Genomic DNA, 20583 nt, shown 5'->3' with positions numbered 1-20583 from the left:
TCTCCTGCACACGGATTGCCTCTCTTGCTGCGTTGTTGGACCCCGTCCTTGAAACATCCTGCAGAGCAGCAGACTCCTCCTCTGGCACACGGCGGCGAGCTGCAGATCCCTTCCTGGTCCTCTTGTCCATCCTCATGAAGTTACGCAGGACACAGGTAACCTTCACACACCTGCATTCCTCCAGGAGGCAGTCCCAGATGACCCTGGTCACCCAACCTTGCAGTGCCCTACACGTTAACTGTAGGCAATCGTTTTGAAGGAATCTCCAGTTACAAGGTATCTGTAGGAATATGGAAGACAACAGGTCATTGTGGATTACTAAAGTATAATATCCCTGATAACAAATCATGATAACATTGGATTGATAGATGCATGGGCACACATATGTACATGTGTAGCATGTGACAATAACAGGATCATATCAAGGATGGCATCACAAATGAATACATAAATACCTCTTGAAGCTTGATGATGAGTTGATCATTTGAATCAGCTGTGCAGTGCTGAGGCAAAAACAACAATGTGCCTCTTTGAGTCCCCAGGACTGAGAACCACTGCTCTTCATTGGGACCTCTTCATATGTAGACTGGCTTTCATAGCGCTCTTTATCTGAGGACAGAAAACCTCACAAGAAACAGACTTCATTATAGTCAAATTACACCACACTGAATATTATGTTACTATTATCTCCGTCCTCACTTCTAGGGTCAGGAACTACACAAAAGTACCTGCCCTATCCAGAATAGCCTCCTCTCTCACTGACAGTTGGGGCTGCTATCCTTTCACCCTCCATGGCTGTTAGCTAGCTACCTACAAATGCATTTGGAGTTTGTTTTTTACAGTGATAAATACATCAAGATAGCTAGCTAATATGAAGTTAGACAGCTGATGATATTTAATTCACTTAGCTATCTATCTATACAGATTGGTTACCTATTTAGATGTGATATAAAAGTATTGTGTGAAATTATTTTGATGTTAAAGTATTTTAAATTATTTTGATGTGATATGAAAGTATCATGTGAAATTATTTTGAGGAGTAACGGGGGCAGAGAATCAGCAGTAGAAACAATAACAAAGCGTACTCCCTGCCCGTTGAGAATCGATTCACATTTAGATGGAATATTTGACTATTTTAGCTGCCAGAGCCAGTCTACCTCTGAAAATAACATACAGTCCTTGGACCTTGAGGAGTAACGGGGGCAGCAATCAGCAGTAGAAACAATAATAAAGCGTACTCCCTGCCCGTTTTGGTAAAAAGCTGAGGGATGGGGCTGGAGAAATGCAACCATCCATGATACCAACATTATAGTTTCAACCATGTTTTGAGGATATACCGTGTTTGTTTATATTTACTGACAAACATTGGAGTAAAAAAAGCTCATATTTGGGTTCTGATGGGGTACGACAGTTGAACTAAGCTCATGAGGCATTTATAGGGGGATTCTTAAAGAAACAATGGGTACATATCAATAATGTATAAGTCCCCAAATGGATGTAACAACTACTGATTGCCCCTTTAAAACTACATATTGGGCTAATCTAATAAGAGATATTGAGGACCACAGTATTTCAGGCATTGTCTTTGGATGCATTTGATTGATGTTCTACACGTTACAGTGTAGCTTCAGCCATTCCTACAGAACATTAAAGTGTAGAACCCCTTTACTGCATATTGGTTCAACGACTGCAGAGACGGTACTTACTGGTGTTAAACAGATCTCCAACCTCCTCTTCTTCCTCCAATGTGACAGTAATCTCCCCCTCCTCTTTCACTCCAAAAACTGCATCCTCCTCTCCTTTTACTGTAACTTCCTCCTCTTTCACGGTAACAGCCACAGCCTCACCCTCTACGTGTTTTAATATTGTAACAGCCTCCTCTTCCTTCTCCTCTTTCACTCTGAACGCGTCTTCCTCTTCTTTCACTGTAACATCCTCCTCTTTCTCTTCCTCCTCCTCTTTTACTGTAACATCCTCCTCCTCTTTCACTCTGAACGCATCTTCCTCTTCTTTCACTGAAACGTCTTTCTCTTCTTCTTTCACGGTAACAGCCTCACCCTCTACTTCTGGTTTTACTGTTCACCCTCTACTTGTTTTTGTATTGAAACAGCCTCCTCTTCGTCCTCCTCTTTCACGAAAGCTTCTTTCTCCGTCTCTTCTTCTTTCACGGTAACAGCCTCACCCTCTACTTCTGGTTTTACTGTTCACCCTCTACTTGTTTTTGTATTGAAACAGCCTCCTCTTCCTCCTCCTCTTTCACGAAAGCTTCTTTCTCCGTCCAGCAGATCTCATCTTCTTTAGCAGGAGGAGAGTAGCTTAGTGAACTCATGGTCGGAGATGTTAGCTAGCATTAGCGACTAGCCTAGTTCTAAGCTAACTTAGCAAACCAGCTAGCTGACAAACAACGTAAATATATAATTAAATGGGCCAACATGTACATACGACAGAAGTGTGTTTAATACACAGCGACTAATATACACCAAAACAGTGTAAAGAGGGTGAATGTTGTAGCTATGTTTGCTAGAAAGCTACCGAGGTGTCTGACTAGCTGTTATTGTTGAAGAAGCGTCCCGTCCACTAGATTATACGTCACACTGGCAGCGTCGCCTGAATCTAAAAGACGCACATCGCCATCTGCTGACTGGAGTGGGTAACGCAGTTGAGGAACCAAAAGTTTATTTTTCATTTATTTCATAAAAGTGTAATCTAACCAAAGTCTTGCAGATGTTTACATGGTTTGACACACCTGCCAGGTGATTCACTTCTAACCGAAGTCTTGCAGGTGTTTACATGGTTTGACACACCTGCCAGGTGATTCACTTCTAACCGAAGTCTTGCAGGTGTTTACATGGTTTGACACATCTGCCAGGTGATTCACTTCTAACCGAAGTCTTGCAGGTGTTTACATGGTTTGACACATCTTCCAGGTGATTAAAAATCTAATTTCAGTACCAGTGTATTATATATATATTTTTTCACCAATGTCATGAAATCCAATTGCAACTCCTCTACGGACTCGGGGGAGAGGCGAAGGTCGAGAGCCATGCGTCCTCCGAAACACGACCCTGCCAAGCCGCACTGCACATCTTGACACACTGCTCGCTTAACCTGGAAGTGATACTGCCTGGATTAGAACCATAAAATGATGGAGCTGATGATCATTAGATTAGAACCAGGGACTGTAGTTACGCCTCTAGTTTCGCCAATGACAAGCATACCCATTACATGATGCAGCCACCACCATGCTTGAAAATATGTAGTCAGTGATGTGTTGAATTTGCCCCAAACATAACGCTTTTGTATTCAGGATATAAAGTTAATTGCTTTGCCACATTGTTTTTCAGTATTACTTTAGTGCCTCATTGCAAACAGAATGCATGTTTTGGAATATTTGTATTCTATACAGGCTTCCATCTTTTCACTCTGTCATTTAGGTTAGTATTGTGGAGTAACTACAATGTTGTTGATCCATTCTCAGTTTTCTCCTATCACAATCATTAAACACTAACTATTTTAAAGTCACCATTGGCCTCATGGTGAAATCCCTGAGCGGTTTCCTTCCTCTCCAGCAACTGAATTAGTGACTGGGTATATTGATACACCATCTAAAGTGTAATTAATAACTTCACCATGCTCAAAGGGATATTCAATGTCTGCTTTTTTTTACCCATTTACCAATAGGTGCACTTCTTTGCGAGGCATTGGAAAACCTCCCTGGTCTTTGTGGTTGAATCTGTGTTTGAAATTCACTGCTCGACTGAGGCACATTACAGATAATTGTATGTGTGGGGTACAGAGATGAGGTAGTCATTCAGACATCATGTTAAACACTATTATTGCACACAGAGTGAGTCCCTGCAACTTATTATGTGACTTGTTAAGCAACATCTTTACTCCTGAACTTATTTAGGCTTTAAATTACATTTGTAAACATTTCCAAAAACATAATTCCACTTTGACATTATGGGGTATTGAATCCATTTAACCCCAGTATCTCTACTTGCACATTCATCTTCTGCTATTCACATTCACATTCCCTACCATTCCAGTGTTTAATTGCTATATTGTAATTACTTCGCCACCATGGTCTATTTATTGCCTAACCACTCTTATCCTACCTTATTTGCACATGCTGTATATAGATTTTTCTACTGTATAATTGATTGTATGTTTGTTTATTCCATGTGTAACTCTGTGTTGTTGTATGTGTCATTGCAAATGAGAACTTCTTCTCAACTAGTCTACCTGGTTAAATAAAGGTGAAATAAAAATACATTTTAAATTCAGGATGTAACACAACAACATGTGGGACCAGTCAAGGGGTGTGAATACTTTCTGAAGTCTCTGTATTTATAAAACTCCCCCCACCCAGCAATCTAATAGCATCAGTAAAATCTGTTGAAATAAAACCACAGATAAATATACCTAACATAGTACAATCTAATAGCATCAGTCAAATCTGTTGAAATAAAACCACAGATAAATATACCTAACATAGTACAATCTAATAGCATCAGTCAAATCTGTTGAAATAAAACCACAGATAAATATACCTAACATAGTACATCTATTAAACAATACATCACAATACATCAGAAATAGTTACACATTATAGAGACCCATTCCTGGATGTACAGGTCTGTTGGATAAACCTTCAGAAATAGTTACACATTATAGAGATCCATTCATGGATGTACAGGTCTGTTGGATAAACCTTCAGAAATGTCCGCTGCTGATTTCTTCCAGGTGTCCATAGCGGACACCCTGGTCCTGTGAATCCTGGCCGTGGACAAATTCTCAGTCAGAAACATAAGTCAGAACACAGCCTCTCTATTCTCTCATGTGTTTTCAGGTCCTCTGACTGGGAAAATGTCTTTTCACAATGAGAGCAGTGGTATGTTGTCTCCTCCTGTGTATTAGTATGTTGGAAAGGCTTCTCTCCTGTGTGTGTTCTCTCATGCGTTTTCAGACTCCCATACCACCTAAAACTCTTTTCACACTGGGAACATTGGAAAGGTTTTTCTCCTGTGTGTGTACTCTCATGTGTTTTCAGACTCACTAACCACCTAAAACTCTTTCCACAGTGAGAACAGTGGTAGGGCTTTTCTCCTGTATGTATTCTCTCATGCGTTTTCAGACTCCCTGACCACCTAAAACCCTTTCCACAGTGGGAGCAGTGGTGTTGGTTAGGCGTCTCTGGGTCTGTTTCCTCTGAGGAACTCTTCCCGCTGTCAGAGTCTGGTCTCTCTCCTGCCAAAAGACAAACAGATTATTTAGTTAAACAGAGAGACCTGAATGAAGCCTGTATTAAATAAAATTGTCTTCCTATGAGGTTTAATCTAGGCTAAATCCCTCAATAACCTGAGGTCAGTCTTCACAACATTACATCATTAAAAATAAACTTGGTGACGGTGAGATTTAAAAACGAATGATGTAGAGCTCCAAATCTAATCTATCAGGGAATGTCATGATGTCATAATAAGAGCTCTATAATAATAGATAATGTCATGGTTACAGGCTGAGCAGAGCTCTATAATAATAGATCATGTCATGTTTATAGGCTGAGCAGAGCTCTATAATAATAGATCATGTCATGTTTATAGGCTGAGCAGAGCTCTATAATAATAGATAATGTCATGTTTATAGGCTGAACAGAGCTCTATAATAATAGATAATGTCATGTTTATAGGCTGAACAGAGCTCTATAATAATAGATAATGTCATGTTTATAGGCTGAGCAGAGCTCTATAATAATAGATCATGTCATGTTTATAGGCTGAGCAGAGCTCTATAATAATAGATAATGTCATGTTTATAGGCTGAACAGAGCTCTATAATAATAGATAATGTCATGTTTATAGGCTGAACAGAGCTCTATAATAATAGATAATGTCATGTTTATAGGCTGAGCAGAGCTCTATAATAATAGATAATGTCATGTTTTAGGCTGAACAGAGATCTATAATAATAGATAATGTCATGTTTATAGGCTGAGCAGAGCTCTATAATAATAGATAATGTCATGTTTATAGGCTGAGCAGAGCTCTATAATAATAGATAATGTCATGTTTATAGGCTGAGCAGAGCTCTATAATAATAGATAATGTCATGTTTATAGGCTGAACAGAGATTTATAATAATAGATAATGTCATGTTTATAGGCTGAGCAGAGCTCTATAATAATAGATAATGTCATGTTTATAGGCTGAGCAGAGCTCTATAATAATAGATAATGTCATGTTTATAGGCTGAACAGAGATCTATAATAATAGATAATGTCATGTTTATAGGCTGAACAGAGATCTATAATAATAGATAATGTCATGTTTATAGGCTGAGCAGAGCTCTATAATAATAGATAATGTCATGTTTATAGGCTGAGCAGAGCTCTATAATAATAGATAATGTCATGTTTATAGGCTGAACAGAGCTCTATAATAATAGATAATGTCATGTTTTAGGCTGAACAGAGATCTATAATAATAGATAATGTCATATTTACAGGCTGAGCAGAGCTCTATAATAATAGATCATGTCATGTTTATAGGCTGAGCAGAGCTCTATAATAATGGATAATGTCATGTTTATAGGCTGAACAGAGCTCTATAATAATAGATCATGTCATGTTTACAGGCTGAGCAGAGCTCTATAATAATAGATAATGTCATGTTTTAGGCTGAACAGAGATCTATAATAATAGATAATGTCATGTTTACAGGCTGAGCAGAGCTCTATAATAATAGATCATGTCATGTTTATAGGCTGAGCAGAGATCTATAATAATAGATAATGTCATGTTTATAGGCTGAACAGAGATCTATAATAATAGACAATGTCATGTTTTAGGCTGAACAGAGATGGTTGTTTGCCATTATGTGAGACAATTAAGTTGTGATTTTGTGGTGGGGGGGGGACTCTGATGGTATACACATGTTACAGTTAAGCAATAAGACCCGAGGAAGTGTGGTATATGGCCAATATAGCATGGTTAAAGACTGTCCTTAAGCACGACGCAACGCAGAGTGCCTGGATACAGCCCTTAGCCGTGGTATATTGGCCATATATCACAAACCCCTGGGGTAGATTATTGCAATTATAAACTGGTTACCAACGTAATTAGAGCAGTAAAAATACATGTTTTGTCATACCCATGGTATACGGCCTGATATACCACGGCTGTCAGCCAATCAGCATTCAGGGCTTTAATCACCCATTTTAAAATGTAGCTTTAACATTATATTATCACATAAATTCCTATAGTACAGAACAACATTTTCAAGTATAGAATTTCAGTAGCATGCTGCTTAAAAACCACACATTCATTCAAAACCTTTAGAGAGTTAGAGCCCGTTTTTAAGACAGTACTTACTGGTGGTAATCAGATCTCCTGACTCCTCTGTCAATATGACCGTTATCTCTCCCTCTTTCTCCTTCTTCACTCCAAAAACTGCATCCTCCTCTTTCTCTTCCTCCTCCTCTTCTTTTACTGTAACATCCTCCTCCTCTTTCACTCTGAACGCGTCTTCCTCTTCTTTCACTGTAACAGCCTCATTCTCTACTTCTTGTTTTACTGTAACATCCTCCTCTTCCTCCTCGACAATGTTCAGCCCCAGAGCTTCTTTCTCCGTCCAGCAGACTGCCTCTTCTTTAACAAGAGTGGAGTAGCTTACTGACCTCATGGTCGGAGATGTTAGCTAGCTAGTTAGCATTAGCGACTAGACTAGCGCTAGGCAAATTTAAGACGTCTGCCTGACTAACAACGTAAATATGAAAATAAATGGGGCAACTCGCTATAAAACAGAAGTATGTCTAAAACACATAGGCAAATATGCACTGAAACAGTCTAAAAAGCTTGAATGTTTAGGCCATGTCGCCTAGCAAGCTACTGAAGTGACTGACTCGCTGTTGTTGTTGAAGTGTCCCGTCCACTAGATTATACGTCACACTGGCAGCATCGTCATCAGCTGACTGGAGTGGGTAACGCAGTATAAGGAAATGTTTATTTTATTTCCTGACAAAAAAATGTATTTTAAAATGTATTTCATTAAATAATATTATATTGATACGTCCAAAGGAAAGCATGTGTTGATTGATTAGTGAAGATGTGTAATAAATGAGAATTTAAACTTTACATCTAACGCTGCATTTAAGGCAATGTCATATTCACTCAGTCAAACAAACGCTCTGCAGCGTCTGGTTTAACAGTGATCTACGTTCTATGAAAGCTGCTGGGAGCAAACTGGAGAATAGCTAGAGGAAAACAACGCTAACTGTGCATCACCAGTCCCTGGTATATCACCAGACTGCATACAAACCTAACTGCATCCCCAGTCCCTGGTATATCACCAGACTACATACAAACCTAACTGCATCCCCAGGCCCTGGTATATCACCAGACTGCATACAAACCTAACTGCATCCCCAGGCCCTGGTATATCACCAGACTACATACAAACCTAACTGCATCCCCAGGCCCTGGTATATCACCAGACTGCATACAAACCTAACTGCATGCATAGTCCCTGGTATATCACCAGACTGCATACAAACCTAACTACATCACCAGGCCCTGGTATATCACCAGACTACATACAAACCTAACTGCATCCCCAGGCCCTGGTATATCACCAGACTGTACAAACCTAACTGCATGCCCATTCCCTGGTATATCACCAGACTACATACAAACTAACTGCATCCCCAGTCCCTGGTATATCACCAGACTACATACAAACTAACTACATCCCCAGTCCCTGGTATATCACCAGACTGTACAAACCTAACTGCATGCATAGTCCCTGGTATATCACCAGACTGTACAAACCTAACTACATCCCCAGTCCCTGGTATATCACCAGACTGTACAAACCTAACTACATCCCCAGTCCCTGGTATATCACCAGACTGCAAAACTAAACCAAACCTAACAAACCTAAATGTTGTAGATCTTAATGTTTTTCCACATAATCCTGGACTATCGGACCACCATTTTATTACGTTTGCAATCGCAACAAATAATCTGCTCAGACCCCAACCAAGGAGCATCAAAAGTCGTGCTATAAATTCTCAGACAACACAAAAATTCCTTGATGCCCTTCCAGACTCCTTCTGCCTACCCAAGGACGTCAGAGGACAAAAATCAGTTAACCACCTAACTGAGGAACTCAATTTAACCTTGCGCAATACCCTAGATGCAGTTGCACCCCTAAAAACGAAAAACATTTGTCATAAGAAACTAGCTCCCTGGTATACAGAAAATACCCGAGCTTTGAAGCAAGCTTCCAGGAAATTGGAACGGAAATGGCGCCACACCAAACTGGAAGTCTTCCGACTAGCTTGGAAAGACAGTACCGTGCAGTACCGAAGAGCCCTCACTGCTGCTCGCTCATCCTACTTTTCCAACTTAATCGAGGAAAATAAGAACAATACAAAATTTATTTTTGATACTGTTGCGAAACTAACTAAAAAGCAGCATTCCCCAAGAGAGGATGGCTTTCACTTCAGCAGTAATAAATTCATGAACTTCTTTGAGGAAAAGATCATGACCATTAGAAAGCAAATTACGGACTCCTCTTTGAATCTGCGTATTCCTCCAGGGCTTAGCTGTCCTGGATCTGCACAGCTCTGCGAGGGCCTGGGATCGGGAGAGACACTTAAGTGTTTTAGTACTATATCTCTTGACACAATGATGAAAATAATCATGGCCTCTAAACCTTCAAGCTGCATACTGGATCCTATTCCTACTAAACTGCTGAAGGAGCTGCTTCCTGTGCTTGGCCCTCCTATGTTGAACATAATAAACAGCTCTCTATCCACCGGATGTGTACCAAACTCACTAAAAGTGGCAGTGATAAAGCCTCTCTTGAAAAAGCCAAACCTTGACCCGGAAAATATAAAAAACTATCGGCCTATATCGAATCTTCCATTCCTCTCAAAGATTTTAGAAAAAGCTGTTGCGCAGCAACTCACTGCCTTTCTGAAGACAAATAATGTATACGAAATGCTTCAGTCTGGTTTTAGACCCCATCATAGCACTGAGACTGCACTTGTGAAGGTGGTAAATGACCTTTTAATGGCGTCAGACCGAGGCTCTGCATCTGTCCTCGTGCTACTAGACCTTAGTGCTGCCTTTGACACCATCGATCACCACATTCTTTTGGAGAGACTGGAAACCCAAATTGGTCTACACGGACAAGTTCTGGCCTGGTTTAGATCTTACCTGTCGGAAAGATATCAGTTTGTCTCTGTGAATGGTCTGTCCTCTGACAAATCAACTGTACATTTCGGTGTTCCTCAAGGTTCCGTTTTAGGACCACTATTGTTTTCACTATATATTTTACCTCTTGGGGATGTTATTCGAAAACATAATGTTAACTTTCACTGCTATGCGGATGACACACAGCTGTACATTTCAATGAAACATGGTGAAGCCCCAAAATTGCCCTCGCTAGAAGCCTGTGTTTCAGACATAAGGAAGTGGATGGCTGAAAACTTTCTACTTTTAAACTCGGACAAAACAGAGATGCTTGTTCTAGGTCCCAAGAAACAAAGAGATCTTCTGTTAAATCTGACAATTCATCTTGATGGTTGTAAAGTCGTCTCAAATAAAACTGTGAAGGACCTCGGCGTTACTCTTGACCCTGATCTCTCTTTTGACGAACATATCAAGACTGTTTCAAGGACAGCTTTTTTCCATCTACGTAACATTGCAAAAATCAGAAATTTTCTGTCCAAAAATGATGCAGAAAAATTAATCCATGCATTTGTTACTTCTAGGTTAGACTACTGCAATGCTCTACTTTCCGGCTACCCGGATAAAGCACTAAATAAACTTCAGTTAGTGCTAAATACGGCTGCTAGAATCCTGACTAGAACCAAGAAATTTGATCATATTACTCCAGTGCTAGCTTCCCTACACTGGCTTCCTGTTAAGGCAAGGGCTGATTTCAAGGTTTTACTGTTAACCTATAAAGCGTTACATGGGCTTGCTCCTACCTATCTTTCCGAGTTGGTCCTGCCGTACATACCAATACGTACGCTACGGTCACAAGACGCAGGCCTCCTAATTGTCCCTAGAATTTCTAAGCAAACAGCGGGAGGCAGGGCTTTCTCCTATAGATCTCCATTTTTATGGAACAGTCTGCCTACCCATGTGAGAGACGCAGACTCGGTCTCAACCTTTAAGTCTTTACTGAAGACTTATCTCTTCAGTAGGTCATATGATTGAGTGTAGCCTGGCCCAGGAGTGTGAAGGTGAACGGAAAGGCTCTGGAGCAACGAACCGCCCTTGCTGTCTCTGCCAGGCCGGTTCCCCTCTCTCCACTGGGATTCTCTGCCTCTAACCCTGTTACAGGGGCTGAGTCACTGGCTTGCTGGTGCTCTTTCATGCCGTCCCTAGGAGGGGTGCGTCACTTGAGTGGGTTGAGTTACTGACGTGATCTTCCTGTCTGGGTTGGCGCCCCCCCTTGGTTTGTGCTGTGGTGGAGACCTTTGTGGGCTATACTCGGCCTTGTCTCAGGATTGTAAGTTGGTGGTTGAGGATTTCCCTCTAGTGGTGCGGGGGCTGTGCTTTGGCAAAGTGGGTGGGGTTATATCCTTCCTATTTGGCCCTGTCCGGGGGTTTCTTCGGATGGGGCCACAGTGTCTCCTGACCGCTCCTGTCTCAGCCTCCAGTATTTATGCTGCAGTAGTTTGTGTCGGGGGGCTAGGGTCAGTTGGTTACCTGGAGTACTTCTCCTGTCTTATCCAGTGTCCTGTGTGAATTTAAGTATGCTCTCTCTAATTCTCTCGTTCTCTCTTTCTCTCTGAGAACCTGAGCCCTAGGACCATACGTCAGGACTACCGGGCATGATGACACCTTGCTGTCCCCAGTCCGCCTGGCCTTGCTGCTATTCCAGTTTCAACTGTTCTGCCTGTGGTTACGGAACCCCTACCTGTCCCAGACCTGCTGTTTTCAACTCTTAATGATCGGCTATGAAAAGCCAACTGAGATTTATTCCTGATTATTATTTGACCATGCTTGTCATTTATGAACATTTTGAAAATCTTGGCTCTCTCTAATTTTCTCCTTCTCTCTTTCTTTCTCTCGGAGGACCTGAGCCCTAGGACCATACGTCGGGACTACCGGCCGTGGTGACTCCTTGCTGTCCCCAGTCCGCCTGGCCTTGCTGCTATTCCAGTTTCAACTGTTCTGCCTGCGGTCATGGAACCCCTACCTGTCCCAGACCTGCTGTTTTCAACTCTTAATGATCGGCTATGAAAAGCCAACTGAGATTTATTCCTGATTATTATTTGACCATGCTTGTCATTTATGGAAATTTTGAAAATCTTGGCTCTCTCTAATTTTCTCCTTCTCTCTTTCTTTCTCTCGGAGGACCTGGGCCCTAGGACCATGCGTCGGGACTGCCGCCCGTGGTGACTCCTTGCTGTCCCCAGTCCGCCTGGCCTTGCTGCTATTCCAGTTTCAGCTGTTCTGCCTGCGGTTATGGAACCGCCACCTGTCCCAGACCTGTTGTTTTTCAACTCTTGATGATCGGCTATGAAAAGCCAACTGAAAATTATTCATGATTATTATTTGACCATGCTTGTCACTTATGAACATTTTTGAACATCTTGGCATAGTTCTGTTATAATGTCCACCCGGCACAGCCAGAAGAGGACTGGCCACCCCTCATAGCCTGGTTCCTCTCTAGGTTTCTTCCTAGGTTTTGGCCTTTCTAGGGAGTTTTTCCTAGCCACCGTGCTTCTACACCTGCATTACTAGCTGTTTGGGGTTTTAGGCTGGGTGTCTGTACAGCACTTCGAGATATTAGCTGATGTACGAAGGGCTATATAAAATAAAATTGATTGAACTGCATCACCAGTCCCTGGTATATCACCAGACTGCATACAAACCTAACTGCATGCATAGTCCCTGGTATATCACCAGACTGCATACAGACCTAACTGCATGCATAGTCCCTGGTATATCACCAGACTGCATACAGACCTAACTGCATGCATAGTCCCTGGTATATCACCAGACTACATACAAACCTAGCTGCATCCCCAGGCCCTGGTATATCACCAGACTGCATACAAACCTAACTGCATCACCAGTCCCTGGTATATCACCAGACTGCATACAAACCTAACTGCATGCATAGTCCCTGGTATATCACCAGACTGCATACAAACCTAACTACATGCATAGTCCCTGGTATATCACCAGACTGTACAAACCTAACTGCATGCATAGTCCCTCGTATATCACCAGACTACATACAAACCTAACTGCATGCATAGTACCTGGTATATCACCAGACTGCATACAAACCTGACTGCATCCCCAGGCCCTGGTATATCACCAGACTGCATGGAAACCTAACTACATCCCCAGGCCCTGGTATATCACCAGACTGCATACAAACCTAACTGCATCCCCAGTCCCTGGTATATCACCAGATTGCATACAAACCTAACTGCATCCCCAGGCCCTGGTATATCACCAGACTGCATACAAACCTAACTGCATCCCCAGGCCCTGGTATATCACCAGACTGCATACAAACCTAACTGCATGCATAGTCCCTGGTATATCACCAGACTGCATACAAACCTAGCTGCATCCCCAGTCCCTGGTATATCACCAGACTGTACAAACCTAGCTGCATCCATAGTCCCTGGTATATCACCAGACTGCATACAAACCTAACTGCATCCCCAGGCCCTGGTATATCACCAGACTGCATACAAACCTAACTGCATCCCCAGTCCCTGGTATATCACCAGACTGTACAAACCTAGCTGCATCCATAGTCCCTGGTATATCACCAGACTGCATACAAACCTAGCTGCATCCATAGTCCCTGGTATATCACCAGACTGCATACAAACCTAACTGCATCCATAGTCCCTGGTATATCACCAGACTGCATACAAACCTAGCTGCATCCCCAGTCCCTGGTAAATCACCAGACTGCATACAAACCTAACTGCATCCCCAGTCCCTGGTATATCACCAGACTGCATACAAACCTAACTGCATGCATGGTCCCTGGTATATCACCAGACTGCATACAAACCTAACTGCATCCCCAGTCCCTGGTATATCACCAGACTGTACAAACCTAACTGCATGCATAGTCCCTGGTAAATCACCAGACTGCATACAAACCTAACTGCATGCATAGTCCCTGGTATATCATCAGACTGCATACAAACCTAACTGCATCCCCAGTCCCTGGTATATCACCAGACTGCATCCTCAGTCCCTGGTATATCACCAGACTGCATCCTCAGTCCCTGGTATATCACCAGACTGCATACAAACCTAACTGCATGCATAGTCCCTGGTATATCACCAGACTGCTGTGACGACCCTCCCACTCTGTCTGCAGAATTATTTCTCTTTGCTCTTGTTTTCCTTAATAGGATGTCGGTGGGCGGAGCCGGGAGGGTCTTCAGTGAAATGGGACACACCTGGGCTCGGGTGTGTCCCAGGATAAATGCACCTCTTCCCCCTTCATTGAGGAGACTCTCTCCATGCAGACACAGACAGATTTTGGTTGTTTGGGCTCTGGTGTGTCCCAGGATAAATGCACCTCTTCCCCAGTCATTGAGGAGACTCTCTCCATGCAGACACAGACAGATTTTGGTTGTTTGGGCTCGGGTGTGTCCCAGGATAAATGCACCTCTTCCCCAGTCGTTGAGGAGACTCTCTCCATGCAGACACAGACAGATTTTGGTTGTTTCTGTTGGCACCTTTCAACACCCCTCATTATCACATGAAAAACACGTGACCAATCACTTACACTACTGACTAAACACACAGCAGTGTTAATTGTATTTACTTTACTTCAGTTAATAAATATATTTTGTTATTCTTTATCTCCACGTTGTCTCACTTTTTGTCACGGTCTTCGAGCCGGTTCGTGACACTATGGTCAGCAAGCTGGAGCCCAACTAATGGAGACCAGTTAGAACCCAACTAACAAAACCCAACTAAAACATGACTGCAGATCAAAAGAGACATACAGAATGATGGCAGGGAAAATCCCCAACATCCAAAATAGATAGATTCCATGATGGTGAAACAAAGCTTCCTGAAGCATTGACGCTTTCCAGCCAATAGTCTCAAAAATAGGTTAATTACTCAAGGCTTTGAGCAACACAGAATTTATAACAGATAAATTATTATAGATGACATCCCACACCGTAGCACGTAGCAGCATAGCCTTTATGTCATTATTATAGATGACATCCCACACCGTAGCAGCAAAGCCTTTATGTCATTATTATAGATGACATCCCACACCGTAGCAGCATAGCCTTTATGTCATTATTATAGATGACATCCCACACCGTAGCAGCATAGCCTTTATGTCATTATTATAGATGACATTCCACACCGTAGCAGCATAACCTTTATGTCATTATTATAGATGACATCCCACACCGTAGCAGCATAGCCTTTATGTCATTATTATAGATGACATCCCACACCGTAGCAGCATAGCCTTTATGTCATTATTATAGATGACATCCCACACCGTAGCAGCATAGCCTTTATGTCATTTATGTCATGAAGTCACACGCCGTAGCAGCGTAGCCATTATGTCAAATATTAAACCACTGGCCGTGTTTGAGAGCATCAAATCCATGCTGCATTGTGGGTAAATGGTGACTGGCTGACTGATTTATAAATAATAATGAGTAGTTATTTATGATGTAAGGTGATTTGTAGATCAGTCAGTCGCCTGCAGTGTCGAACCAGCCCAATACCAAACCAATCAGGTGGTTGTTCGATGAAACGAAGCTTCAGACGTCATTGATCACGTGCTGCTGATAAAGTGATACAGGCATCAACACAAAAAAAGTTTACTGCTTTCAATGCAATGATTCAATTCAATTCAATGATACCTCCGGTATCAAACATAACATCCATATCGAAAAGTTGACAAAACAAAAAGGAGCAAGCAGGTTGATTTCCTCTGTCATTTTGAGCCCACGGCAAGAAGGCACCAGAGCCTACCGTGCTAACGGGTTCCCACTAGATAACACAACCACACAGTTCATGAAAAGCATGAGGTGAAGCTTGAGCTAGATATCAACCTATCGAGCTAGTGTGACCTTCCTGGTCTCTCAAGTCAGTGAGTCAACACAGGAAGGAGCAATGGATGGATAGTTCATTTATTTCCAAAGCTGCAATGATGGGACACACACAGTATGGATGAATGATCAGTAGTGACGGGATATAAATAGCACTCCCACAGCAATTCTCCATTAATCTGCCCTATAATATTCGAACAAAAAAAATATTGAAATGTCTATCAAAGTCATTGTGATCGTATAGTGGATTTAACAATTCCTACTAATTCCTAATTTACTATAATAAAATGAATACATTGTTTCCATGTGTCTCATATTCACTACATCAGAATAAACTGTCATCCATTTTACTATCAAAATATATCAAATTAACCTGAAGATTTACTCAATGTCCCCCTCTGGTGGCGAAGAAGTATAATACACCTAAACTAACAAAACCGGGCTGATAAACTGGCTGGTGTTCATGAGTTTATAAAACATGTACTTTATACATTTGTCATAAATGACCTGCATTGATGAGACACACAGTGTGGATGAATAATCAGTAGTCGACAGGGTAAAAATAGCACTCCTAAAGAAGATGCATTTTCCAGTTAGATACCAACTTGAAAGAGGGAACTTTAGCATAAAACCCACATGGAAATCTGGGATTTGGCAAATAACATATAAAGAGAGGCTTACTTGACACCAAACCAACAACAGTAGTTCCTAAAACATAAATTGCTAATGTATGATTTAAAACGTGGATTTTATGATGTAATGTCAACTTTATACATTTTAACTTGTTGTCTGAAGATAAAATATTCATTTTACTCAACTGCGTTACCCACTCCAGTCAGCAGATGGCGGTCTGCGACTTTAAGGTTATGCTGTTGGTGTGACGTATAATCTAGTGGACCGAACGCGTCTTTCAGCAGCAGCAACAATAGTTAGTCAGACACCTCGGTAGCTTGCTAGACAAAATAGCCGAACCAATATAGCTCTTTAGACGCTTTAGTGTATATTAGCCACAGTGTTTTAAACCCACTTCTGTCGCCTAGTTAGTAATCCGATTTAATTTCATATTTACGGTGTTGTTATTAGTCAGCTTGCGGGCTTGGTAAGTTAGCATTAGCCTTGCTAGCTAACATCCCCGACCATGCGGTCACTAAGCTACTCCTCTGCTAAAGGAGATGAGGATATCACAGTAAAACAAGAAGTAGAGAGTGAGGCCGTTACTGTGAAAGAAGAGGAAGACGCGTTCAGAGTGAAAGAGGAGGAGGATGTTACAGTAAAAGGAGAGGAGGATGCAGTTTATGGAGTGAAAGAGGAGGAAGAGATGACTGTTACATCGAAAAAGGAGGAGGAAGAAGAGAAGGAAACTGGATATCTGGTCCCGGTTTCCCAAACGCATCTTAAGGTGTCTGATGGTTCTAACGGTGAACTTAGCCTTAAGATGGTTTTGAGAAACCGTTCCCTGATTAACACTCGTAAGTACTGTCTTAAAAACAGAGGCACAAACTCTGCAGTTGTTGAACTGATGTTTGGTGTTAAATGGGAAATCTGCAATTGCTACATCCATATTTGGACTTTTAAATTATTTATTTATAGCCATTGATTATTGAAGAATATAACACATGCCTCATGAGCTTAGTTAAACTGTTGTACCCCATCAGAACCCCAAATAAGCTTTTTTTACTCCAATGTTTAGAAACAATGTAAATCAACACTGTATAGCCTCAACATGGTTAAAACTATAATGTTGATATCATGGATGGTCAGTCCTTGCATCCATTGGTCTGTCTATGAATTTGAGAGTAGTTACATTTCTCCAACCCCATCATCATCTTATTAGCATAACAGTAGTAGAATTAGAGCTTTGTTATTGTTTCAACTGCAGATTGGTTGTTTGTTGTGTGGCTTTTTTAAAGGGACAACCTAGGATTTAAACAGAAACAAAATGGCTGCCCAGAGACTTGGTTTGGGGGATGGGGGTTGGAGAAATGTAACCACTCTCAAATTCATAGAGAAAGCTATTGTATCAACCTTAACCCAAAACCTAGGGACCTCGTCAAGAAGTTCAGACATCTTGGTGTAACAGTTATAAGGTGTTAACTTGAGTCACTGGACCCAGGTTTGAGTTCAGCTCAGGGCTACCCCCTGTATTCACTACACTATGAGTACAAGGACTGGCCATCCATGATGTCATAATGATAGTTTAACCAGGTTTCTAGGATATATAGTATATTCTAGAATTCATCCATGATGTCATAATAATAGTTTAACCAGGTTTCTAGGATATATAGTATATTCTAGAATTCATCCATGATGTCATAATGATAGTTTAACCAGGTTTCTAGGCTATATAGTACATTCCAGAATTCATCCATGATGTCATAGTGATAGTTTAACCAGGTTTCTAGGATATATAGTATATTCTAGAATTCATCCATGATGTCATAATAATAGTTTAACCAGGTTTCTAGGATATATAGTATATTCCAGAATTCATCCATGATGTCATAATGATAGTTTAACCAGGTTTCTAGGATATATAGTATATTCTAGAATTCATCCAGAATTGCCAGTGAAGATTTCCTGTGGGGGTCAAATTGTTAGAGCTGTTGATAAGTCATTGTATAATATTCAGCCAATTTATTTTCATGCCATTACATCAATATCGCCCAACCAGAAGAGAATAAACTCTTCCTGAACCAACTCCTGCTGGCCTTCATACATTCTGATGTTGCTGGTAATAGGCTACACAAGCAGTCTGCAACCTACATTTGGAGTGCAAATGTATCTTACCATTTCTACCGATCTGCGTGCCGGTTATGATTTTCATTTGCACATTTTACTGAAACAGTTTAATTTCATTGATAATAGTTTCTCAAAATCATTGTCTGTGATTAATCTACATTCCATCTAAATCTAAATGAAAATTATACAAATCTAAAAGTAACTTTTATTGCCAACTATGTAAAAAATAGCCTACATAAAGCCAACAAATAAAAGTCTGATAGCAAAGGGTCTGAATAATTAAGTAAATAAGGTATTTCTGTTTTTTTACCTGTTTTCACTTTGTCATTATGGGCTATTGATGACACCCCTCTGAAACAAGATAGCCTAACCATCAGAAAAACCTCTTCTTTAGCCTACTCCTCCCGCTGCTGCTGGCCTTCGTAAATTCTGATGTTATGCTCCTATAGTTTCTGGTAATAGGCTACACCAGCAGTCGTTATGCTCCTATAGTTTCTGGTAATAGGCTACACCAGCAGTCGTTATGCTCCTATAGTTTCTGGTCATAGGCTACACCAGCAGTCGTTATGCTCCTATAGTTTCTGGTAATAGGCTACACCAGCAGTCGTTATGCTCCTATAGTTTCTGGTAATAGGCTACACCATTCGCCCCTCCGCTGCTGGACTTCGTAAATTCTGCCGTTCTGCTACTTAAGTTTTCAGTAGTAGACTAATAGTCTACAGATAGATAGACTATTTCAAACAAAAGACAATGAATAAATTGACAACTGACGCATCTTGTAGGATCAGGTCTGGGTGGTCTGCAGGGGGCTGTTTCATTTAGTATCCGTTTGGGTCAGCATCGGGAATGATTGTATTTCCCCATAGTATGTTGTACCGAAGTTGAATGACTGAAAGGGAGTGTAACTTTGATTATAATTGCACTTCCCTGAAGGAGGGAAATGAGGTACAACACCTGTTTGTCCCCGCCCTTTCCTGTGTCGGTGAAGAGCGGTATTAAAGAGCAGAATAAATCCACGCCTCTCATCACCTGTGGGTGGTGGGGCTTCCAGCAAGGCGTGGATTTGATCGTATGTTGTACCTAGTTTCCCTCCTTCAGGGAACAGTAGTTATAGTCATAACGTTACGCTTGTCATATGATGAACTTCAACTTAAATACGGGATATTGCTGTCGGACAATTTTTTTGTATTCTGAAATGCACTCGACCCACTTATCATTTAGTGGCTCCTTATGTTACGCTGGGGAAACCGTTTTCATGGGCACAGAAATACTAAATAATTTCAGAGTTTGCTAAATCCAATGGTTTTTAACTGAGTCATCTTGTAATCCAAGATGGCGTGTAGCAGTAAGACGTGTTTGTTGTTGTAAATGTTATCTTTTTTTGTATATATTGCAATATATTTCAATCTCTTTTTCCATTTTTTTAATTACATATACCTTCCGGCAACCCGCCTCACCCAATGTGATACGGATCTGCTATTTTTTTTTTAGACCTTATAGCTAGAACCTCCATCAGAAGCTAGCCATCAGAAGCTAATTAGCTACTAGCTATTTAGTCATTGTTAGCCACTGCTAGCGGCCTTTACCTTTTTAGCTCAGACACCAGCCGCTTTTAGCCTGGATAATACCTGCCAGTCTGCACTGCGCGATATCAACCCTGAGCATATCGGACTGTTTTTCTCCACTACATCACCGTATTCCTGCCGTAAGCTCTGGACCATTACACCGGCTAATCGCAGCTAGCTAGCTGCCACC

The 20583-nt window shown here is 41.3% G+C and overlaps 1 protein-coding gene across 2 annotated transcripts in view; it reads left to right on the top strand.

Annotated features, from left to right (window-relative positions):
* The window catches only part of LOC139547843 (zinc finger protein 271-like), an 87604-nt gene that overhangs the window by 52774 nt on the left and 14247 nt on the right, over positions 1–20583 (top strand). The window contains exon 1 of one of the 2 annotated variants that reach the window (XM_071356983.1): positions 16922–17558. The exons of the other annotated variant lie outside the window; for it this stretch is intronic. Coding sequence (XP_071213084.1) covers positions 17228–17558 — 331 coding nt within the window. The 5' untranslated portion in view covers positions 16922–17227. Of the gene's footprint in view, positions 1–16921; positions 17559–20583 lie in introns of those variants that run through there. 2 annotated transcript variants of the gene reach the window in all.

This window comes from Salvelinus alpinus, chromosome 2, assembly GCF_045679555.1.
Source record: "Salvelinus alpinus chromosome 2, SLU_Salpinus.1, whole genome shotgun sequence".
Classification (NCBI taxonomy): Eukaryota; Metazoa; Chordata; class Actinopteri; order Salmoniformes; family Salmonidae; genus Salvelinus; species Salvelinus alpinus.
Note: the sequence above shows the minus strand (reverse complement) of the source record. Positions and strands in the feature narration are given on the sequence as shown.